The sequence below is a fragment of the Vulpes lagopus genome, chromosome 10, assembly GCF_018345385.1.
Source record: "Vulpes lagopus strain Blue_001 chromosome 10, ASM1834538v1, whole genome shotgun sequence".
Taxonomy (NCBI): domain Eukaryota; kingdom Metazoa; phylum Chordata; class Mammalia; order Carnivora; family Canidae; genus Vulpes; species Vulpes lagopus.
The window spans coordinates 91,402,571-91,426,674 of NC_054833.1; the positions used below are offsets into that span (position 1 = coordinate 91,402,571).

Consider the following 24,104-nt stretch of genomic DNA (forward strand, 5'->3'; position numbering starts at 1 on the left):
ACCCGCGCGGCCTGGTCGCAGGTGAGGCCGGCGCGGCGGGCGCGCAGCTGCCAGGGCCGCACGCACCGCCGCGGGCAGAGGGCGGGCGGGCGGGTGCCGCCGCCGCTTGGTGACAATCAGCGCTCGCATCTTAACGCGCCGAGATCTGCCAGAGGGAGGAGGCGCCGGGGGGGGGGGGGGCGCAGGGAGGGTGCCCGGCCCGCCTGCCGCGTCCCTGCCCCTGGCTGGATCCTGGCCGCGCAGAGGGTCAGCAGCGAGGGCTGGCCCGCGGGCCCCATGCGGTCCATGTCCCCAAGGCGCAGCGCTCCACCGACCCGGCCCGGCCGGCGCTCGCCCTGCTCGAGGCCTTATCGGCGCTGTCGATCGGTTCCCAGCCTGAGATCTCCCTGCCCGCGCTATCTGTATCTCTCATCACGCTGAAACACATACACACGCACAGAGAACAGACCGAGCAGAGGCGCACAGGGGAGGAGGGGAAAGAGAAACCAGAGACCCGGCGCGGATTGGGACCTGTGGGTGGTTCGAATACTTAAGTTGACTTGATAGAAGGCGACTTTCGGAAAACAGGTCCTGCATGCACATTGGGGGAGTGGGTTACGGAAATTCAGATTCATGCTGCATCCCCGAGCTAGGACCTGGGGGTAGACACTCCCCCCAGGTGCGCGCACATGGTATCCCGGTGGCCTTGATTGGTGTGGACAGATGAGGCAGTGCCCGGTGCCTGGGGCTGGTCAGAGGGCTGGAGGCACCCTCTCACTTCCCAGCGGGCCTGGGAGATGCGACCCCCGTAGGAGGAAACCTCGACCTTGGGCCGTGGCCCAGAGGCGCGAAGTTACTGGTGTGGGGTGGGGAGCGGCGCTTCCTGTGTGCTGGCTCTCTCGCTCGTCGCGCAGCCGAGTGGCCCAAAGTGAGCCGCGCTTTTATCATGGGGCGCTGGCAGCTTGAACTCCGCTGCTGCGCAGTCCCCTGGGGAGTGACCCGCAGGCCGGAATAGGCGAGAAACTTGGGAAAAGCACAGAGGCCATCATGACCTGGGGCTGGGTCCCCAGAAGCCCCCTTTTCCTGGTTTGGAGAAGCCCCTGGGATTAGGGGGGTGGGGGCTACCTGCCTGCAGCACGTGCGGCCTTGGCCGGGGCAGGGAGGAAGGTCGGACCTCCAGGGGCTGTCCCTAGGCAGGCAAGTCTCGAGTGAGACCCGGGCGGCCGGGCGCGGGGTCGGAGCCGAGCGCACCGGCTGCGGGGGCCGCCCCCCCCACCCCAGCCACGCGGGTTCTGGGGCCAGCCGGAGAGGCGGTGGGCACCGGCCGGCTCCGCCACTTGGGCACGCATTTCCACGCGGCCCGGGTGCCCCCGCTCCCTCCCGGTCTCTGTTTCTCCCTCTAGATACAAAGCCTGGGAGAGTCAACCGCGCTGCGAGATAAGATCACAATTTCAGCCCGTCCCGACAGAGCGATCTTATCAGGATGGGACTTGCAGAATGGAATATTTTAAACTTTATCTGAGCCCAGATCGGGGCCGCCTTATCGCCGCACCATCTCGGGGATGCGGGGGAGGGGCAGGACGCGAGGTGGCCGCACCCCCAGCCGCCCCGCTCCGGCCCCCCCGCCCCGGGCGGGCCCCCCTGCGGGCCGGACCCCCGTTGCGAGCGCCGAGCCGCGGGGCCGGGCCGGCGGAGGTTGGACGACCGCGCGCTCGGCGCAAGGCGCGGGGGGCGCGCGGCGCGGGGTGAAGGTCGCGGGCGCCGGGAGCCCAGCGGGTGAGCGTGCGGGGGCGGGCCGGCGGGGGCACCGGGGGTCGCGGCCGGCGGGCAAAGTTTGACTCACGCTTGATCTGCCGGGGGTTGCTCTGTTTCCTCCTGGACATGTCTCCGGCGCCGCGCGCCCTCCCGGCGGCCGCCTCTAGCCCCTGGCGGGCGGCGGCGGGCGGCGGGGGCGCGGCGGGGCCGCGGGGCGGCTCATGCCCCCGGCCCCCGGGCTCCGCGGCCGCCCCGGCCCGCGCCCCAGCCCGCCGCGCCCGGCCCGGAGCCGCTGCGGAGGCCGGAGGCCAGGCCCTGCGCTGCGGGCGCGCCGACCGCCGGGGGCGGCGGGCTGCTGCCGGCTCCTCGGCTCCCGCGCAGACGCCGCCGCCGCACCCGCTCGGCTTTTCTCAATGGAACCTGCGGGCAGCGCGCGGAGAACCGGGCTGCCTCGGCCGGGGCGCTCCCGGCGGGCGGGCGGGCGGGCGGGCCGGCGCGGAGGGGGCGGGGCCTGCGCGTCCCCGGCGCCGCGCCTCCGGCCCGCCCCCCGCGCTGGCCCCGCCCCCGCGCTGGCCCCGCCCCCGCGCTGGCCCCGTCCCCGGAGGATCCTGGTTCCCTACAGTACGGCCCCGCCCCCGCGCTGGCCCCGCCCCCGCGCTGGCCCCGCCCCCGCGCTGGCCCCGCCCCCGCGCTGGCCCCGTCCCCGGAGGATCCTGGTTCCCTACAGTACGGCCCCGCCCCCGCGCTGGCCCCGCCCCCGCGCTGGCCCCGCCCCCCGGGCCGCTCGGCGCTGGCCCCGCCCCTCTGGGCCCCTCCCCCGGCCCTGGCTAGACCTCGGGCTTCCTCGGCTCCTCCTTGGGTCCCGCAGCTTTGTCTTCAGGCCCAGCTCTGATTCAACCACCTACTCTGTCCCGCCGCCCGCGGCACCGCGTCCGGCCGCGCTTCGGGCCGCCCTGGCTCCGCCCCTCGGCGCTGGCTCCGCCCCGAAGTCTGACCCCGCCTGGCTCTGCTCACCCCTGCGCCCCGCCCCTGACCTCCGTGGCTCCGCCCCAGGCCGTCGGCCCCGCCCAGGACCCCTGCGCTCCAGACAGCCCTGTCCAGATGCAGGACGAGCGCGGTGGGGCCGGGTCAGGAAGCCCGAGGCCTCGACTCCCCACAGTGCCTTGGGCCAGATTTCAGGTGTGCAGTTGTCTGTGGCCGAGTGGGGATCTGTCCGAGACAGGTGGAAGCAGCATCCCCGGGTGCGATACCCACATGGAGAATGGGGACCTCGGGCCTTCCTCCCTTGGGCTCTGGTCTGGCTGGAAGTCGGTTAGCCTGCAGAAGCCAGAAGCCTTTCCCTGCTGCCCCTGCAACACTCCTCCCCCACCCAGCCCCGCACTGTCCTCAGCAGGCTGTGACTTCCCAGGGAGTCCCTGCTGGAGCCCGAGGAGGAGGCCCCGCCACGGGGCTGAGCCAACACCTGCGTCCCCTCCCAGCCTGAAACAGGCTCAGTATCGTCTGTTCCAGCCCTGGAAGTGGACACTGACCCTCCTGTCTTTGGGGACATATTCACGGTCTCCCAGAGGCCCCCATTTTCTATTGAAGCTCACGTCACACTGCATTAGGCACTGTGCCCCCAGGTTGAATAGTGTTCTTTTATTTTCATATTCTTGACTTACATTTGGTACCTGCTCCCTCTGCCTCATATTCAGAAGAAATAGGGGGTGAGCCAGGCCTAGGGGCTAAGCAGAAGACTTTTGTAAGGAAGACAGCCTTGCTGTCATTCCCAAAGTAGGGCCTTACTACAGAACGAGGACCTGAGAGATGGAAGGAGTCCCAGAGGAGGGGCTATGGGCTGGCACCAGGGCTGGGCGTGAGGCTCTATGCACAGTATGTGGCACTCAGGCTGGCGCTGCTGCAAAGGCTGGGGATCTGCGCTGAGTAGGATGCAGAGGGTGCGCAAAAGAGAGACAGCCATGCTTTCTCAGTGGTGCCTGTCTAGGCCACAGGGAAAGATGGGTGTCATTTTGGCTACTTGATTCCCAAGGACACATCCACCTCTCCCAGTGCCGCAGAAGCAGAAACTGCTGACTAGGACCCACTACTATTTTGGGGTCTTAGTACAGAAGGAAAACATGGGGCTTCTTGCTTAAAAACTAAGAATTTCAGGGCAGCCAAATTAGAGCGTTAAACCAAGCGCAGGACCCCACATGCCTGCACGGGTCACACCTCCCTGAGGCGCCAAAAGGTCCTGACCCAGGACAGAGCTGTTTCTGGAGCAGTTTCCTCTGTACTTTGCCCCTTCTGTCCACCCCGTGGGGGGATATTATTACCCCATGGCCCAGAAGAAGAAACTGCAGCCTGTTTAGGACTAGTGGCAATGCCATAGGACCTTGCTGGCACAGGCTGCCACACATCGGGGGAGGTCTGTTGATACTCAGGAACAAGGGGCAGGAAACACTGCTGAAAGGACAGGCTATGTGAGCCCAGAGTAGGAGCCACCACCTCTGCCTGAGGAATTCAAGGTAGGCTGCCTGGAGAAGGTGACATCTGAGTGCAGCTTTGAAGGGGCCCCTGATCAGGTGGGAGAGGAGATGCAGGGTGTGGAGTTGCTTAGAGTGTGCAGGTTAAGCCCACTGTGAGCCCATTCCCTCTGGCTCCTGCATGTCTGCAAGGAGTGCTAGGGTTCACATCCCAAAGCCACTGGTGAAGAACATAGTATTGCGTGCAGGCCGTGTGCACGGTTGGCAGTGCCTGATGTGGAGCTGGGTTGCCCAACCACACCCTGGCTGTTCCCTGCTCACTGGATCTGAGCTTTTGGCAGCTGCCTCCTGGCTGGGGTTGCAAAGCTTCCCGGAGGCCACCTGGGGAGGCGCCCAGGGTGTCTGGGCCCAGGCCTCTCCTGGCATGGCTTTGACTGGGGCACCGGCTCTCAGGATGGTCATCATCCCCATGTGCCCCACCTTTGTGAGCCCATCCTTCGGGCCGGTTCATATCTTCTCACGATGTCCTTTTGCTGTGCTCTGGTGGTTAGGACCGGCAGAAAGTGGCTGAGCTGGAACTGGGACCCAGTGGGCTGCAATGGGGGTGATGAAGACGCGGAGGCTCAGGCAGGGTGACGCTGGGATGTGACCCCAGGCTGCTGAACTCTAGAGCCCACATGCTGAAGCCTGACCTAGGACCAGGAAAAAGTGGGTCCAAATCCCGGTTCTGTCGCTTTGGAGGGTATGACCCTCTCTGGGGCCCTCAGGGTTCCTCTGGCCTGGATGCCTCTGCAGTTCTGGGCTCTTGTCCTCATCCACCTCTGTCCTCTGGCCTGTGGGCTGGCTGCCTGAGGGTGTGCTCTGTGCTGCCCCAGACCCTGGGAGGGCTGCCCCAGGTTGGGCAGTTGCTGGGGTGGGGAAGGGGCTCCTACTAGCCAGGCCCTGCACTGGTTTTCAGGCTGTGACAAAGGAACCACAGCATGTTCTAGAAGCCTAAGTTGGCCCTTGAAGGAGGAAGAGGATGCTCACGGAAGAGTGGTGCCAAGGGCATCCTCGCTAAGGGAAGAGCAGGTGCAGAGGCTGGGGGGAGCCTGGGGCCGGAGCAGACCGCGGAGCATTTATGGGGGCCAGGATGGATGAGGGGCCTTCTTTCTGAGACACTGCCCTCCCCGTGAGCAGGGTTTCACCTCCTTATAGCTGTGAGATGCACCCTGATACAGTGCCACCACCCCACCCTGCTCCAAGCCCCTGTCCTCATCACCCCACTCCTAGCACCACCACTGCTGCCCACTCCGCTGGACCCCACGAGGTCAGTGCTGTCCTCGCTGCAGACTGAAGCCAGTGGGATCTTCCCAGAAGCCATTTATAATGGTCTTGGGCTCAGCTCTGCCCATCTCTACCTCCTCCTCTGAACTTCCTCACCTATGGGTCCAGGGGTTCGGTGGCCAGGGGCCCTTGCACAAGCTGTTCCTGCTGCCAGGAAGCCCTTCCTCTGGGAAGCCGACAACTGCTCCAGACAAGATCAAGCTCTTGTCTCTGCTCCAGCTTGTGGGGCCTGGCGTCTCTTCTGGGGCACCTGGAGCTCCATCACCTTATACCAGTGGCGGGGTGTGGGTGTCCTTGGCGCCTGGCACACATAGGACGAGCACTAACAGGTCAATGCGTTGCCTGCGCATAATGGCCTTCTGAAGAAGGGACTGTTAGAATTCCCATTTGCTGGAAGAGTAAATTGAGGCTCAAAGAAGTGAAATAAGTCTCTTGCCCAAGGCCACAACAGGTGAGTGGCAGAACCTGGGCCTCCATAGGGCCAGGGATCGTGCACACTCTGTTCCAGAACGACGCCGGCGGTGGTGGGCGCCTTGGTGGAGAGGGGACCCTGCGCTGCTGGCAGTGCTCCGCCCCGCCTCACCCCGGTCGCCGCAGGCCCTGGAGCAGCCGGCAGCCGGCTGGCCTGTCCTGACATTCATCAACACTGGCTCTGTGAAGGGTTTAATTAACTTCCTGTTGCAATGGGGGGATAATGAGTTTTAAGCGCCACGTGACTCTGTAAGGAGGTCAAACGGCAGCGAGGATGTCAAAATAAATTAAGTTAGGAATCAGGAGGCCGCCTGCGGGAGGGGCAGGGGAGGAGCCCAGACAGCTTTGGTGACAGTGAGGTGTCAACCGGGCCACCCTCGGCAGGCGGGTGTGGGGGGGTGCTGCCGCCTCCGTCGCCTCCTTGGCAGGGTGGTGGGTGGCTCAGGCGTCTGCCCACAGCTGGGGACCCTGTCTGACCTCCAGGATGTCTGAGGGACAGGGAGAGTGGGGCCGGGACCCCACCGGACTGGCCTTTCCTGCCCTGGGGCCTGTGGTCCTCTGTGAGTCCAGCGTCTCAGATATCCTGGGACACGAGGGCTCTGGGCTGCGGTTGGGGCTCAGGGGTTTGTGAGAGGCCCCCTTTCATGCAGCTGCCCACGTGTGGCCATTCACGCCGCCAGGCAAGGCCGTGTTAGGCGCAGACAGGAAATATTATCTGGATATTTCCCAATCCCTGAGAGTTGGGGTCATGTGACATCACCAGATAGGAAACGCTCAAGTCCCCACTGGCCTCCTGCCTTTCCTTCTCCTTCTCTCCGCACTGCTTCCTGCCTCCCCTCCTGCCCTACGCCCTTCCTCCCTTCTCCCTACTGCAGAGTCCAGGCAACATGGGATGACCCTGAACAACACGTACACGGTGTGCTGCGTGGCTCAGGGCAGCAGGAGGAGGGCGCCCTGGGGCTCCTGGCAGGGGGAAATGGGCTATAAATAAAGCAGGGAGGGGGAGGGGGCACTGTGGGAGGCTACTGTGATCCACAGGGGGTTCTGGAGCCCACACCTTGGGCAGAGGCCTGAGGGAGGGGAAGGTGACACTGGGATGGCTGTGGCTGGAGGGTCCAACAGGCCCTGGCTCTTAGTCCTCAGAGGGAGCCCCTGGATGTAAGGGCTGGAAGAGCTGTTGGTGATTCTTGTGCCCACTGCTGGCTGAGAGCGCTGAGGTCTAGAGGGGATGGTTTAGGTCCACCCTCTGCCTCCCGGCCCTGCTGCCCCTTGGTACTCACTGTGGCACTACACAAGGGCCCAGGGATGAGCTGGGTGTCTCTCAGCAGCAAACCAAGGCCTGGGTCCAGCAAACCCTGGGCCTCGGGAAGGCCCTGCCTGCCCCCTCCATGCCAGGGAGCTCCAGGTGGGAAGGGGGCTGTGGCCTCAGGTGCCCAGGTAGGGAGCTGCTCAGCCTGTCACTCCTATGGTGGTGGGACCCTGGGCCCAGGGGCCAGGCCTCCCGCTCCCCAGGACATGAGCTGCCTGCTGCCCACCCACTGGATGGGGAGAAATGAGGTGCAGGGACATGGCCTCAGGGCTGGATCCCTGGGGCCCCCACACAGCACAGTCACAGGGGACGGGGCAATACCCAGGGGTCCCCCAATCCCATCCCCTTGTGGGGGTGTTTCCAGGAGCTCCAGCCCTGGGGAGTGCCCCAGACTGCAAGGTTCCATCTTTCACTGGAGGCTCTTTGCTTCTCTGTCTCTGTGGGGTCCTTTCAGACCCGTGTCTTCCCACCATGTGAGTGTGGCTGTCCACACACTCTCCTGGGAGACAGGATTCTCTGTGGCCCCGAAGTTTAGGAAGCCCGCCGTGTTCTCCAGGGGTGCCGTGGGAAGCCTGTTGTTGTGTGGGAAGCCTCCCCTTGTACGGGACTGGGGAGGAGGCCACAGCCTGCTTCTACCAGCAGCTTCCCTCCCTCTGGTGGCCAGTCCACAGGCAGCTGCCCCAACCCCCTTCTGGCTCTGGCGAGTCCAGGTGCTCACCCATCCAGTCCCTGCACCTGCATGCCCTCACCTGGTCCCAGGAACCATCTCTCCAACCTGCCTCTGGGCTGGTGGGGCCAAGGGGACCCTAGGGTCAGCTTTGGGCCTGCTATAGATGCAACTGAACAGTACAGTCATTTATGTGACCTTGCAGCTAACACATGGTCTCCTCCTTCCCACCCTGCCTGCCTGAGGCAGCCCCTGGAGGGACCCTGCTGGGAAGGGGTGAGCCCGCAGATGCTGGCTTTCTAGAGCCCCAGGGCAGAAGCGGCTACCTCCTGGGAGCCTCAGGGAGCCACGTCCCTGTCTGGGGTCTGTTCCCGGCTGCTCCTGACCCAACCCTCCCCTGTCTTTGTCCAGAAGGATCAGATGGGGCGCTCTGGGAGGTGTGCATAGGCCCCCTGGAAGGCACCCCTGATGCACCACATCACCTGCCTCGCAGGGAGTTGGGGTGAGGTGGGTGTGGGGGAAGCTGTGCAGTCAGCCTGGGTCTCTGAGCCTGGCGATGAGGCTGGGGTGCCCGCACACCTGGGGTTGGCGTGTGGTTGCTGGTGGCACCCTGCCTGAGGCGACAGCGGCTGAGCCGCCTTAGTGACCGCACCGGGCCAATGCTGCCACCTGCTGGCCAGGCGGGCGCCGGCCACATCTGATGGCGATCTGGGCTGTTCCCTGGGACTGGGCTGCCGCAGGTCCCCGGCTGCCCCAGGTCTGCGAGCTGAGGGGCATGCAGGAGGACCCTGCCGGGCCCCAGGGGTCTGCATTCCCAAGTCACCAGATGGCTGTTGTCAAACACAGCCCAGGCTCACTCCACCCCAACCCCAGACTCCAGTCCTGTGCCCTATTGTGCCCGCATCTGAGGCCCTGCTACAGAGAACTCCCAAGAAAACCAAACCCTACACCCCCACCCCCCAGAATCTGTCTGGAAGCCCCCAAGGGCAGAGATGGCATTTGCCTCATTTCCCAGCACACAGTAGGTGCAAATGCCAGAGGGATGACCTGGGCTCCCAGGGCTGGGGGTGCATGGAAGGGAGGGGCGGGAGCACCTGGGAGGGGTGTTCCTGGCTGAGGAAGGGGCACAGGAGTGGGTGGGGGCCCTGTGGGCTGGGGCAGAAGTGTGGATACCCCACTTACGGCTTCACCTGTGGACCCCCCTTCCCCGCACACAATCCTCCTCTGAGTGTCTCCTTGTGCCCTGGGCTGCCAGGGGCATGGCAGGGGATTGGTGCTTGACTCTGGACAGCCCTGCTTGCTCTGCAGGCACTTGTCCTGGACACTGGAGTCTTTGGGGGTTATCTTCAGGACATGGGGACCTCAGGGTCTGAGCCTGCAGTGGGGTGGTGTCTCCTGTCTTGACCTTTCATACTGCCCTTGCTGCCTTCCCTGGTCCCCTAGACTGAGCCATGCTTACGATTTCCTGACATCCCCGGGGTCCCCAGCTGGCGGGGGTGGTGGTGACTGCAGGACCATGCGGCCCTGGTGACAGCTGAGGCTGGCACTTTACGACTAGGCCCTGGGCTCACGTGGGGTTGGCAGGACAGGCTGGTGGGAGGACAGACGCCACAGCTGGAGACTTTCTGTGAAAATAGTGAGGATATATTTGACAGGTTGAGTTCACTATGATTTGCACAGTACAACCTCAGAGTCCCCGTGTTTTATTCATCAGCACTAAAGGCATTCTGAGTGGCACACAGCACCTTCTAGAAAGGCAATTTGGGCCCAATTTGGTCTCTTTCAAAATATCAAAATAAAAACTTTTGACACACACATTGCACCCAAAGTAAAAAAGAAAATAAAACAACAACAGAACGACACAAACCACGAACCTCAGAGATACCTAAGAACAGAAGGAAGCCTTTCCTACCCTCCTGCCCCCTTTGAAGACACGATTCCATAAACAGGACATGCGCGCCGACCCCTGGGTCATGTCAGTGCACGAGATGCCTCCCTGACTGGGCGGCAGCGCCACGCCCCGGCCGCAGTGTCCCACTTGGCAGCTCCGACCGTGGTGGATCGAGACCGCGACCAGACCATGGGACTGGAGCCTGCCAGCAGCCGGGGAGCCAGTGAAAGACTTGTTGGGCCGCCCGCGTTGGTGGGCCCGTGGTGCGGCGCCTCCCCAGCCGGTCTCCCCGCCCAATCCCCCAGGTAAAACACACCAAGGAAGCCTGAATTCACATTACAACATGAAATAGCACCAGAAATTCAGAGTAAAATTGCTGATACTTGCAGCGGAGAGCTCCTTGTGGGAAGAAGGCTCTAGAAAGGGCTTCGGCAGAGGCAGGAGGCTGGGGAGGGAGAGCCGGAGGGAGCTGGCTGGCGAGCAGCTTTCTCTACATCCCCAGGGGTCGAGGTGCATGAGCGTTTCCATCAGCAGCACAGACAGTGGCCACCGCCAGGCCTGGTGCGCTTTGGGGCCACGGGGGGGAGGGGGGGCTCACAATCAACTCTTCCAGGGTATAGCCCTGCCCCCACATGCGGTGTCAATGGGATTCCAGCAACAGCAGCAACAACACTCAGGGCCACCAGCCAGCACCTGACTGGAAGCGGTGACTGGCGGCCTGGGCTTGCTTCCCTGCTAGGTGACTCGGGGAGGGGGGAGGGTGACCCCGTGCAAACCCTCAGGTGGAGCGTCCGTGGCGTATTGCGCCGGGGCGATGGGGCACATGGGATGGGTGGCTCCCTCTTCCAGTTCTTGGCCTCGAGGAAAGAGCTGCGTGGAGTTGAAGGGACTCACCCTCAGCTTCCATCTAGAGAGAGACTGTTGTCCACCCTGCGCCCTACTTGAAGTGTCACAGTCTCAGCCCTAATCCCAGCCACCTGGCACTTGCAGAAGTCAAGCGGGTTACCATGTGGCTGCCACCCAATACTCTCAGAGGACGGAGGCCCATCAGCATGGACAGGAGCCCCCTCTCACCGGGTCGTTCCAAGCCCTGCTCCCAGGCACTCACTTGCATCTACAAATTACTCAGGAGGGTCCTTCCTTAAAGGGATCTTGAAGCTGGTCAGTTTCTGCCCAAAGAGCTGGCTGAGCAGGTCACTCTGGGACGCGGCAGTCCTGCAGGCACGCGAATGGGCAGGTTCAGCACTGTGGACAGCCCTGTCCCTCTTGGAGGGCCTCTGCAGGGGTCTCCCCTGGGGGCAGACCTTGCCCTGCCCCTCCTTGCCACGTCTGCAGTCCCCGTGGGCGTGTCCGGGCCCCGAGGGCTGGGGTGGCATTGTGCCATTCTGGCTACCGGGCCTGGCCTTGGTGGGGAGCACACGGCTAGGCATTGCCTGCTTTCGGGGGGCCCGGTGAGGCTTGTCAGGGACCAGGTGGGCTCTCCCCAAGCCCCCCACACTCTCGATCCTGTTTGACCCTGGGGCCCGGCCCTTCCTCTTCTTCTCACTGACTTCTTCATTCTCCCTCGTGCCCAGGTTTCCTCGGGGCTCCTGGTCACCAGCTTCCTTTGGCCCCTTGGGAGAGCCCTTGGCTCGAGGGGGGTGCTTGTCTGGGGTGGAGCTCTGGCTTGGGCAGTTGGGCTTGGCTGGGGTGGTGGCTGTCTCACTCTGGAGCTGCCCACTGGCTGGCTGGGCCTGGCTGCCACCTATCTTGGTGCTGTGCCGTGGGCCTCCACCACACTGGGAGCTGGGGCTCGGCTTGGCTTTGAGGGTGATGGGCTTTGGCCTGTCCTCAGTGCCGTGGACTAGCTCTCTGGGTGTCGGACTGGCCACAGCCTTCTTGGGTTGCAGCGGGAACCTAGGAGCTTTGCTGGGTGTGGACAGAACTGACCCATCCTTTGATGAACTCCGGCAGCCCCAATGCTTGATGGCACTGCCCTTGTGGGAGGGGGCCCCTGGACCTCCCTCAGGCACCATGTGGCATGTGGACACCTGCTTCTCCTTCTGGAGCAAGGAGGAGACTTCCAGGCAGCGGTCAGGGGCGCACCTGCCAGGGGCACTTGGGGTCCTGCGTTTCCCTGAGAATGGGCCTGTAGCCCTCTTTTCTTCTACATCTTGGCCTCTGGCCCCTGGCCGGGGCACAGCACCCCCCAGTGGGAGAGCCTGTTGCAGAAGAGGCCCGGGGCTGCCTGGAGAAGCTTCACTCTCAGACCTCCCCAGGGCTCCATCCGGCTTGCGGCCACCTTGGCCATCAGCGGAGGCTGCGGGGAAAGGAGACAGAGCCGGGGGCAGGAGCTCCTGGAGGTCAGAGGGCACATCGCCACCTGTGACCAGGTGGCCCACAGGATCCACAGGCTTCTCCGGGGTCCTGGGCTGCCCTTTGGTGGCGCCAGGAGCCGCCTCCGGGCAGGGCTGCAGCAGGCCCGGGAGTGACCCCTCGCTCTGGGTGGGGCTGCTGCCCCAGGACAAAGGCCCATTGGCGCCAGGCCTGGGGGGGCTGCTGGGTGTGGCCACCCTGCGCCGTTTGCTGGGCAGTGTGCCCTCGCGGGTCGGGGCCTTCTGCCCGGGTGCGCCAGGCCTGCGAACGCCACGGAACGTGAAGGGCTGCTGCCCCTTCCTCAGATGCTTGTCCATGTGCCGGTCAAACTGCTCTTTCTTGGCGAAGGTGTAGTTGCAGGAGCTGCAGACGAAGGACCGCCTGCTGATGTGCGTGACGTTGGCACAGAGCTCGCAGGCATACAGCGGGGTGTGTGGCAGCTCCAGCTCCTCCCTCACCCCGTGCGCCTCCCCCAGGTGTGCTCGCAGCTCGCCGTGCTCAGAGTAGACCCGTGGGCACTGGGGGCACAGGTAGACGCGCTGAGGGCTGTGCACCGCCAGGTGGCGCTGCAGTTTGAAGGGCTTGGGGAACCGCTTCCCACAGTGGTGGCAATCACGGGAGGGGTCTTTGCAGCCCTCGTGCATGGGGATAGATTGGAGGAGCTGCTCGCTGCCAGGGCAGGGCTCCGGGGACAGGCTGGGGGGCATCTTGGTGGAGCTGCTGGGAAGAGTGGGGTTCCCGCAGGCCATCGGGCTGCTGGCGGCCAAAGCCCCGCCTGGCGTCAGGGTAGCGTCTGGGTTTGAGGTGTTGGCAGGGGACTTGGGCTTCACCCTCTCCCTCTGGAACTCCTTCCCAGCTCCTGTCTGTTGCCCCAATGCCTCTACGGGGCCCCCGTTTGACTTGCCAGTTGAGCGTTTGTCCCCACTGGGTCTGGACGCATGTCCCATGATGCTGCCCAGGAAGTGTGTGACGGTCCTGTCCCCCTCCCAGTGCCCCAGGGACCTTCGTGCCTGCCCCTTGCGGGCAAACTGCAGGGCATGCTCCCGAAGATGCTCATTGTACATCCAGACGTCGGTGACCTCCCTCAGGCACATGCCGCAAGCCCAGCGACCCGCCTTGCTCTGCACGTGCTTCTCCTGCAGGTGCTCCCGCAGCAGCTCTCGGGAGCCGAATCTGCGCTCCACGCACATGTAGCAGGTGGGCGGGGGCGAGGGGCTGTGGGCCAGCTTGTGGAGGTCCAGCTCACCCAGGCCGCGGAAGCGCTGGAAGCACACCTTGCACTTGTACGATGCCCTCCTGGCCTTGGTGTGCCGGTCCCGGCCTGGCTCCTCTCTTGCCCTAGGCACATCCTGTGCCCTTTTGCTCTGTGGCCCCCGGGAGGTCACCGCGGCCCCAAAGTCTAATAAGCTTGTGCTGGGGACACCCACAGGATTGTCACAGGGTCCCAAGAAGCACAGGTCTTTCATCTCCAGTTTGGCACTGAGTATCTCAAGATCCACGGCATTCCTGGGCAGCCCGCTGTCATATCGCTCCTGCTCCAGGTCAGGGGGCTCTGGGCTCACGTCTCCTAGAGAGGAGGCCATCTCTTCAGCAGGGGCCTGTAGCTCCAGGTCTCGCCATGATGCCGGGACCATGTGCAGCTCAGGAATGTTCTCTGACCGGTGGTCCTCTGTACAGTCTGTCTCTGGGTTGGGCTCCAGGGCCCACAGGCTTGGGCTGGGGGCCCAGGGGTCAATGCCGGGCACTTTGCTGCTCAGGAAGCCCTCCAGGAGAAAGGACTCTGGCAGACCTGTGGCCTCATCACCCCACGGGTCCTTGAGAGAGAGGCAGAGCGAGCCCGAGTCGCTGAGGTCTGTGGGCAAGCGGGCAGAGGCCAGCACCATGCTGCCCTCCACCTTGCCATGGAGCTCCAGTGGTGGTGGTGCCTTTGGCTTTTTACAGCGCTTTCCGTACACACGGGGGTTCTTCTTCCGAGTCAGGCGGTCGCCCAGAGGGAAGAGCTGCGAAAAGGAGGCTTCATCATCAAACATGCTCAGAGGGTTTCCAAGACTCGGGCTGGGGGCATCAGGACCAGTGCCCTCCTGCTCCTGGACCCCGGCCTGTGCCTCTGGGTCTTGTAATGGGCCCTGGGGGCAGCTGCTACTGGTGCCACCAGAAGTGCAGGTCTCATAAGGGCCTGGGGGGTGCAAGGGGGGCCCGTGCCCCTCCTGGGCTCCTTGCCCTGACCCGCTCTCTCCTGCTCTGCAGGCCCCTGTGGGCTCAGCCCTGGCTGTCCTCAACGGCTCTTCACAGATGTCTGACATGCTGGTCTCCCTGGGTCCGCAGCACCCCCTGGCCGAGGCTGTGTTCTGTCCCCTGGGCCCATCCCCAGGAGGCACCCACTCCATCCCCTCAGGACAAGCCATCCAATCCCGGGGTGACCTCTGTGCTGGCGTCTCCTCTGCATCTGTGCCCCCTGTGTTCTCCATCACCCTGGGTCTGGCGGCGTCAGCGTCTAGCTCAGCTCCCGTAGAGAGGTGGCTGCCCAGAGGCCCTGGGGGACTGGCCATTGCAGTGGACGGATCCCAGTGGTTTCTGTCAGAAATCTCACCCAGACAGACTGGAGGACCACTTGCCTGCTGGAACCTTCTTGGTCTCGGCTTTCTCACCTTTTCCTGCGATTTCCCCTCCGACTTGCTGGGGACGTCCGTGGGCGCCCTGCCCCGCCTCTGGCCCCCTCCTTTCTCTGCCTGTTTGGGACCGCGCTTGTCCCTCACCAACCGGCCCTGCTTCCCGGGCTCCACAGGCCTCCTGTCCACTCCTGGCTCGCCTGGGCCTGGGGGGTGTAGATCCCCCCTGGGGTAACAGCCTTGTGTGTCCCCCACACCAAGTCCTTGGGCCTTCTGAGGACCCAATGCATCCTCAGGAGCCTCTGTGGCCTGATCAGGAGGCGTCCTGAGAGCTCGTCTGGGGCCACTCGGCTCCTGCCTCAGCTTCTCCTTCCCAGGTGCCCTGCGGCGTTTCTTCCCAGGGGTGTGGCTGGCCCGGGGCCGGGGAGCCCGAGGGTCCGGTGGGCTGGGCTGGGTGGTAGCACCCTGGTGTGGCCCGTGCTTCCGGGCTTTGTGGCGGCTCAGGCCCGGCCCCGAGCGGAAGGAGGCTGCACACACATCACAAGTCACGAGCCGCCTGCTGGGGGCTTGGTCCTTCTGGGGGGCATTTCCTGGGGACATGGGCTTCTGTGGTGTGCCCTGGGGACTGACGGGGTCCCTTTGGGGGGCGTGGTGAGCAGTTCTGAGGCTCTGAGGGGAGCTGGGTCTGGAGACACTGGCTGTGCTCCCAGGAGATGTGGCTCTGCCCCCGCGGAGCTCCGTGGATGGACAGGTGGCAGCTGGGGCCCTGCTGGCAGCTCCAGTGGCCTTCATGGCACCAGAGTGGCCAGCCCCCACCATGCCTTCTGGGCAGGTATAGGAACCTGGCCCTGGGGTCCTCCATGTGGAAGGGTCGGTGGGCACAGCGATGACACCCTGGCCTTTTCTGCTGCCTGAAAGGTCTGAGGAGGCAAAGCCCATGGGCAGCCTATTGGGGCTGGCATTGGGTGGAGCTCCCCTGCAGCGGCGGTCTGGAGGATCGACATTGGGGCCTCTGGCTGCCCCCATGTCATCGGTGGCAGACATGTCGGGCAGGGTAGTGGCTCCCATGGTCACTCTCGGGGAGCTGGCCCTCAGTGGGGGAGAGTGGGTGGTAGATGCAGGTGATCTCCTTGGCTTCTCTTTTCTGGAACCCTCTAGAGGTCCTGATGTGCTGCCTTGAGGGCAGTCCTCCCCATGGGCAGGAGTGAAGATACTGATGAAGCCAGTCTGGCCTGAAGGAGGGTCTTCCAGGGGCCTGTGGTCCCCCAGGAGAGGGTGGTGAGCCAGGCTTCCCTTGAAGCCACCGGGGCTTATCTTTGGAGATGGGGGAGCTGCCAGAGGTCGCATAGCCCTGGCCTCTGTGGTGGCTGGGGTGCAATTAGCCCTTTCTGGAGGCTGCCAGGCAGGAGAGGGGGCTGGTGGGAGCTGCAGGCTGCTGGGGTCCCTGCAGGGTGAAGGTGGTGGGAGCAGCCCTCTCAGCTCACCTGAAGGGTCTTCCTGGGGCAGGTGCTCTGGGCCGCAGGGGATGGGAGAGGCTGCAAAAGTGGGTGAGCGGGTCCCAATGGTCGGGCCTCTGATGGGGGGTGCAGGGCTCTCTCCGGCCAGCAGCAGCTGCTTCTCAAGGCCTGGGCTGGCTGCCCCCTCTGCAGTCTGGGCTTCAGGCCCATTTTGGACATGGGCTACCACCAAGGCCGGTACCAAGGATTCTGCATCAGAGGAGGCAGGGCTTGGGGTGGCCCATGTCTCTTTTTGAAGGCCCAAGACCACTCCGTTTGCCTGGAGCTGCCCTCCTAGCTGGTCTGCATCCCCGGCCAGCTTGGCCAGTGCTGCTTCAGCCTTGACACTGACCGTGACTCTGCCCTGGCCCTTGGGCATCTCAGCCTGGCCGACAGAGTCCAGGTGTCCATCAGCCTCAGGCTCCAACTGACCTTGGGCTGCTGTAGGGACATCCTGGGTGGGGCTGTAGGCTAGATCCCCACCTTCCACGCTGTCCCCTTCCAGGTCTGAAGACTCATTGTGTCGAGGGCTCTGGGTGTCAGCACCCTCTTCCCTTCCAGCTGCTCTGGCCACCAGGAGCTGGAGCTGACGCAGGGGGCTTGTGGCTGGGTCCTGGGGCTTCCTGCTAGGACTGGTGTGGGGCACACAGGCAGGACCTGGGGAGGCCCCCACTGGTACAGACTCCTCATTACCCTTGAGGCCTATGTCTCCCACCCCAGAGTGGGGGAGGCCAGCTCTTTCTGGCTGGCCTGCTCTGCTTACAGGGTATCCTTGGGGGACATCGTTATGACTGGTACCACAAGAGGGGGTGGCAGCTGGAGGCAGAACCCCGGCACCTCGAAGTGCCAAGTCGGGTGCCAGCTGGGCAAGTGGGCTGCCGAACGCTTCCAGCTCACGGGGCTCTTGGAGGGGCCCACCTGTCCGCGTGCCGGGAAGGAGCAGGACCGTGCTTTGCCGCATCTTGGAGGCTCTGTTATTTTTTGGAAGTAAAGGCTCTCGGTTGGGGCTGCACTTTGCTAAGCTCCTCATGTCCAGTGGAGACTTAAAGAGCTCTCTAGAGCTGGGCAGAGAGACTTCTGGGTGGACCCTGCAGTCCCCTTCAGCCTTGGGGGGGCCTGTCTCGGAGACTCTGGCTCTCGACTCTGCTTGGAAGCTGCGGTCAGCCCCACTGAGATTTACAAGGGCCCCAGATGCCCCATCTGCACACGCATGGGGGGAGGGGGATGTCTCCCCTGGGTGGGGTGAGGGCCACTCCTCCTGGGTGCTCCTCGAAGCCCTTGCCGTGGTGGCCGCTGCTGCTTCTGCCCCTTCTGGGTGTGGAGTTGACTCCCCAAGGCCAGTGAGGTCGGCCTCAGGGAATGAGTCCCTGGGAGGCGAGGCAGCCTGATGCGTGGGCAGAGGGGCGTCAGTGCCTGTGTGCGTCCTGCCTGCGTGCCCAGCTGCGCACAGCAGTTCTGGGGTGTCGTGCACACCTTTACTCTGCAGCTGACTCTCTAACTCAGCGACCAGCCTTTTGATTTCTAACTCGTCTTCAGACAGGTTGCCTGTAAAAGCGATGCCACATTCGCCGACCTTGCCAGGCAGAGAGGGAGGGCTGGTGGCCCCTGCCCCTTCCCCAGGGCACCTCCTACTGAATGCCTTTTCCCCCAAGAGGTCAGGAAGATGACCCATGTGGCTGGCCAGCACTGGGGACTCCTCCAGCAGGGACCAACCCTTGTCGGGCAGAAACGGGGAGTATGGCGGCTCTAACTGGGGTTTCCTTGGGGGAGGGTTGGCACACACCAACGATGAGTGGGTGCCTTCACTTCCAGGTAGGCTGCTGTAGATTGGTGGGTCAAATCTTTCCATGGTCAGCCCCGAGAAGAGTGGCGTGGACTCCAGAGTCAGGGGTGATTCGGCTTTGCTGGGGCTTGCGTGGATCGTGTAGGGTGGATTCCTGGGTGGTTTTGGCTCAAGGGAATCGGCGCCCACACCATCTTTGAGAGGATGCATGCTGCTGGTGGGCGGAGTGTCCAGAGCTAAGGGCTTGGAGTACAGGTCTTCTTGGAAACAGCCAGGCACGTCTTTGGGTCCAAGGAACAATTTGTTGTGGGGGCTGCTGTAGGGCTGGGGCCCCTTTTTGGCCATTGGATCCTCCAGAGAGTCTCCGTTAAAGAGAGCAGGGCCACAACAGAGATCAGGGCTCTTCAGAAACAGGACAGCAGATTCAAGGTAGGTGGGGTCAGCAGTGGGAGGGACAGGCACCAGCAGTTCTCCTGCCCGGTAGGCAGGGGGGTCCTCTCCGTGGGGGGAGATGGCTGGCTCCGTGCACGCAGAGGCACCCGGCAGACTGTCCACCCCCGGAGCTGGCGAGCCCCCACAGGACACCTGGTGGTCGTCTCTGGCCAGTGCTGGCTGCTCCGGGGCTGGGGGGCGGGGGCTCTCACCATGGGTGGCTGGAGACGGGCCTGGAGCCCCTCTGGGAGGTTCTGTGGCATCTGGAGGGAGCTCCTCAGCAGTTTTGAGGTTCTGGGTCTCTTGGGAGGAGTCCAGTGCTGGACGGTTCTCCTCTGGGTCCGGGGAGCCCCTAACCGTTGTGGCCTCCTGCCTCACAACCTCCCTGGGCCTCTGCTGCCCTCCATCTTCCTGGGGACCCAGGGTCATATCCACCTCCTTCTGCTTGGCGCCTCGGCGCCACCGCCCGTAGCCCTGGCGGGGCCGGCCTCTGCTGCGGGAGCCCTGCGGTCGTGAGCCATCCTCCTCCTCAGACTCTGAGGCACAAGGGTGCTCTCCGAGGCTCTGGTCCTCTGCACTGCCAGGCGGGGGCCTGGGGGGTACCAGGGAGAGGCGTCCACCCTGGCCGCACCGCACCTGTCGTTTGTGGCGCTTGTTCTTCTGCTGCACGATTTTGTGGATGAGCTCCTTGCTCCAGGTGCTGCCACGCAGCTTCCTCCTCCTGGAGTCCTTCCCCGGGGAGAGGCGGAGGCGCCGAGAGCTCCTGGTCTCCACCGGGAGGGCCTGTCGGGCGTGATCTGCGTGGCTCTTGGGGGCCTGGGTTCTGAGGTCCCGGGGACGGGGCGGGGTGGGCTCAGCCCCGTGGCCTTTCCTCCTCGGCCTCAGGCATGGGGCTTTGGGGCCTCTCTGGCTCCTGGTGGTGCTGGGTGTGTCCAGCTCTTTCTGGTACAACGTCAACCGCTTCCCTCTCCTCTGCTGGCTGGCCAGGGCAACTCCATCCACCTGCGCGGGGGCTGGGCCCAGGGAGCGGGTTTTGGGCCTGCTGCGGGCCAGGCAGCCCCCGTTCCCTGGGCGGGGGCCCTGGGGCTCTGGCGGGGCGGCCTCGCCAGGGAGTGGGGGCTGGGCTCTGTTCTCTGGCATGGTCCCCACCCTGGTCTTGGGGGGCTGCCCGGCACCTGGACCTCTGGGGCCAGAGGGCTCCTCATCAGCAAAGACGTCGATGAAGCTGCTATCAATCTCAGGGTTGTCTGACTGGTACCCCAAGCCATTGAGCGCCTCGGTGATGAGGCTGTCCAGCTTGGCATCATCCTCCGGGTCCAGCTCGGTGGCCGGGAGGGGGAAGGGGGCGGCAGCCAGGCCAGGGAGGAAACTCGTCCTCAGGGGGTCATCTTTGCCTTCGGCCCGGAGGTCCCCACCTAGCAGGAAGGGGACTGTCTTGGTGTGGCTGAGTGGGCTTGGGTTCCCGCTGGCTGGCGCTTTGGGGGTGGTGGGGGGCCCGGGGAGCCCCGGGGGCTGTGGGTGGCTGTCCTTGGTCTTGGCCAGGAGCGCGCTGCAGAACTGCCGATGCCCCAGGAAGGCGGCCAGGCTGCTGTAGTTCTGGTCGCACTGCCTGCAGGTGAGCAGCACGTCCAGCTGGTCCAGGCTGGCACTGCTGAGGGGGAAGTGGTGGGTGGGGTAGGGGGGCGGCTCCTGGGGGAAGTCCTCCAGCCCCCCGCTGTCCACCTTGGGGCCTGAGCCTGGGAATGGGGCCTGCTCTAGGCATTTGAAGGCGCCCTCGGCCCCCAGCCCCTCTGCGGGGAACGGAAAGGCTCTGACAGGCTCTGGTGGATAGTGCATGGGGATGGCGTGTGGGGGCTCAGGGGATGGGTAGGGGCTGCTGGTCTCCTGGGGGCGAGTGGCAGGGTGGAAGAAGGTGGAGGGCCCAAGGGGGCCAGGGAGCTGGCTCTCCTCTGAGCTGGGGTTGGCTGGGCTGCTGGATAGCGGGGACAGAGATGAGCAGGAGCTGCTGCTGGCCGTGTTGGTGGCAGGTGAGGGCAGTGGGGACTCACAGGGAGAGGCACCCACCACTCTGGGAGGGGGCAGGCCAGGGGTCGCCCGGGGTGACACCTGGGGCTGGGGCACCCCATAGAATAGGGGCTGGGCTCCGGGGTCCTTCAGCCCATTGTAGGCAAACAGTCCTGGGGAGCTGCCGCCGTGCTGACCGGGGCTGTTTCTCAGGACTGCCAGCTTCTCCCCCGGCCCGGGAGTCTTGCCGGCAGTGCCCAGGGCTCCCTGGCCACCCCCCTGCCACTCTGGGGCCCCTGGGGGGAAAGGCAGCCGGCTTAGCACCTCCATTCGGTGGGGGCCGGGCCCGGTGGCTGGGAGCACCTGGGGCCAGGGCAGCGGGGGACTCCGGGGGAGGCCAAGATGTGGGTCCAGGCTGGGCTGGCCTTCAAATAACGCACTCCTGGTGGTGGCTGGGGGGCCCAGGGGGGGTGTGGGGTAAGGGGCTGCAGCAGGGTCCCACAGCTGGGGCAGTCGGGTGGCCAGGGGCCCTGGAGTGGCCAGCTCCGTGTCCAGAGACCCCGGGCTGGTACCCACTCCGCTGGCTCCAGGGCTTCCATAGGCCTGCCCGGGAAAGTGCCTTTGTGGCAGAGAGTTTGGGGGCCCCCTGGGGCTCCCCAGCGTGTCGTCATGGGCCGAAGGCGGTCTCTCAGGGAGTGCTTTGGTCAGGCTCTTGTGCAAACTGTCCGGAAAGGTGGCTGTGCTCTCCGAGAAGGGGCTGGGGGCCGGGTGAGCAGCACCAGGATGTGCGGGAGCACAACCGAGGTCACCAGGGGGGTCTAGGGTAGGCCGGCCAGGGTAGCAGGGTGAGGGCTGGGGAGCAGGCGGGGCAGGCAGGGGGTAGACCGTGCCCGTGCCCCCTGCCTCCTCTGGCCATGCTCCCCTAGGCTGGCGGAAAGCAAACCCCAGCGCCCTCTCTGCGTCCTCAGGGAAGGGTTTTGGGCCGGCCCCGTGCAGGGCCGGGAAGGGGTACTGGAAGGAGGCCACCCTGGGGCTGCCCCCTTCAGGAAAAGGCTCTGGCTTGGCAGCAGGGACCCCGAATCTAGCACCTGGGAAGCTGTTCTCAACAGTGGGAGGCCAGGCATCTGCCCTGCTGGCCTGGAATCTAGAGTAGGTGGCTGGCCTGCAGGGCCTGGCGCTGCTGCCCGGGGGGGCCCTGAGCGGCGGGAGCCCGGAGGTGGCATTCAGTGAGGTATAGTCGGTGGAGGTAAAGCTGGGGGGGGTCTCCTGGAAGCACCTTTGGAAACTGAGCTCTTCCGGGGTCGGTGGGGCCTTGGCCTCTGGGGGCCCAGGGTCCTCGACCCGTGGGCCCTCGGGAGTCTTGTCCAGCGTGGGTCTGGCCCTTGAACTGGAGATGCTCAGAGTGTAGAGCTGCTGGGGGCTGCCGTCTGCCCTGCTGGCCTGCTGTGGTAGGGCCTGTGCATGGCCCCTCCCCGGGGGGGCCCGGGGGCCGCCTCCCTTCCCTGGGAGGCTGCTCAGGGACTGGGTTCTCAGGAGTGGGGCTTTGGGCTCCACGTCCCCAGCCTGCCACGGCTGGGTTTCTGGAGGCTCCACAGCCTGGGCTCCACTGCCTGTGGCCTTGGTGGGCCTGCTGGCCGGGGCACCGTCCTCACCAGGGGGCTGGGAGGAGCCCCCTGTGCCACCAGCTGCTTGGCAGGGCTGCAGGTCTCGGGTCATGGTTGGGGGCGGTGCTCGGCGGGGCTGCTCCCCAGGCATGGCCCCTCCGTCTGGGCGCTGGGAGGACGTGGTGGTCCAAGGGGGCCCCTGGAGAAGCCTGCTGTCATGGTCCTGAATGGAGCCTGCAAGGAAAGCACAGGGTGAGGGGGGAGCCTGGGGGCTCTGTGGCTCCCTGGAGGTTGCTCGGAGGCCCCTGCCTGGGGGTGGGGGGGCTTGGCTCCAGTGGCATCTTCACAGGTGAGGGAGAGGGTTCTTGAGAGACTGAGGAGGTTCCCTTTGTCGGGGAGAGGATCCGGGAAGACCCCGGCCACCTTCAAAGCAGCCCTGCTAGGTGGGAGGACGCCGCATGGCACACAAGCTCCTAGATCTGTGGAGGCCCTGCGGTGGGGATGATGGGCACCCGGGGGCCATCCGAGTGGGATAAACCTGGGTAGGATCAGGAGTAAACCCAGGGACGGGGAGGAGAGGCCTCACTTGGGGGGCAGAGCTGTGGGAACAAAGGAGGTGAGGCTGCACACGCCTGCATCTGGCCTCAGGCTCATATCTGGCCCTTGTGGCTGGCCCTGCCCAGGGTGGCCTCAAGCCCCACGCTCTGGGGACCCACTGGTCAGTATCCCAGGGTGGGGCCTGCATCTGTGTCTCTAGGGGCACCAGGGTCTGCTTCCTCCCTGCATTTGGAGGCCTGCTGGGGAGTGCCCCCTGGGGAGGGGTGTCGGGGCATTTGGGGCACGAGCACCCTGCGGTCTCCTGGGCAGGTGTGCTTCTAGTGCTGTTGGCAGAGGGTGCCACTCCCATATCCTAGGAGCCTCCCACACCCCATTGCCCCTTCCTCCAGCCGGCTGGGGGGCTGTCCTCGACTCTCTTCTCCCTCTGGGAATGGGGAGACTTTGGGGCAAAGGCTTCTGGGTGAAGTTTGTCAAACGAATACATGATAGTAAGAGGAGCACTGTGCTCCTTCTGAGTACCTGCTGTCATTTACTTCTGTTCTCTTGCTGGCCTGGGAGGCCAGAGCTGTTCCTGCCAACCTGGTTTCTGGGTGGGGAACGGAGCCAGGGGCCTCCTGGCTGGTGGAGGGCACCAGGTCCCAGGGATGCCCACACAGCCCCGTTTCCAGGCTGGGCCATGCCGCACATGGTCCAGACATGTGTTCCGGGCCAGGACCCCTTGCAGAGCCTCCTGCGCTCTAAAGCAGCGCTGTCTAGGGGAGGGGGCAAGGCCTTTGTGATGCCGACCCCCTCCTGGACTTTCCCAGCTGTGTGACCTGGGGGCAAGGCCCTCAGCTTCCTGGACTCTGGAACGTGGGGGTCTTGGTGGAGTCCCCCGGCTGGTGCCACTGCAGATGACATTGGTCACTGTGCCCCAGATGCAGGACAGGCCCCTCAAAGAAGGGGTGCTGCTCGAGTGGTTGCTTAGTTCTGTGTACGTGGATCCCGGGCCCCCGGGGGCAGGGAGTCGGCACCTTGGCCCTGCCAGGGTCTGGGATTTCACACACAGTGGCACTCATGGCTGGGAAAGGTCAGCTTCCACACCCTCAGCCTTGCAGGGATGGCTCATGGTGATGCCCCCACGGGGTCCTCTCTTAAGGTTCAATGGTTGATGGACTTCCAAGTGCTTCTTCTAGGCTTCCTAGGGCCCAGTGAGAGTCTGGGTCTGTTGGCCGCCCCCCACCCCACCCAGGCTGTGGTACCACCCAGGAGCTGGGTTACCTGGGCATCCTTTGTGGGGTTTAAGGGGGAGCAGAAGCTTCTGGTCCCACAGCCCCACTTGCTCTTGGGGGCTCCGCAGCCACAGGGCATGGTCCTCACTCTGGGCACCAGTGTCCCCAAGCTCTGCTCCGAAGACTCCC

The 24,104-nt window shown here is 64.6% G+C and overlaps 2 protein-coding genes across 3 annotated transcripts in view; both read right to left on the minus strand.

Moving 5' to 3' along the window:
• The window catches only part of ZFPM1 (zinc finger protein, FOG family member 1), a 69,731-nt gene extending 67,056 nt beyond the window's left edge, over positions 1-2,675 (minus strand). The window contains exon 1 of one of the 2 annotated variants that reach the window (XM_041772032.1): positions 2,568-2,675. Coding sequence is in view for 1 of the 2 variants with exons in the window: in XM_041772031.1 (XP_041627965.1) it covers positions 1,823-1,862 (40 nt within the window). In the remaining variant the exon portion in view is untranslated. Of the gene's footprint in view, positions 1-1,822; positions 2,191-2,567 lie in introns of those variants that run through there. The other variant, XM_041772031.1, reaches the window with a different exon arrangement.
• A 6,984-nt stretch (positions 2,676-9,659) lies between these two features.
• ZNF469 (zinc finger protein 469) overlaps positions 9,660-24,104 on the minus strand; it is a 46,782-nt gene continuing 32,337 nt past the window's right edge. The window contains exon 3 of the mRNA XM_041773040.1: positions 9,660-22,380. Within this exon, the coding sequence (XP_041628974.1) occupies positions 10,985-22,297 (11,313 nt within the window). The 5' untranslated portion in view covers positions 22,298-22,380 and the 3' untranslated portion in view covers positions 9,660-10,984. The remainder of the gene's footprint in view (positions 22,381-24,104) is intronic.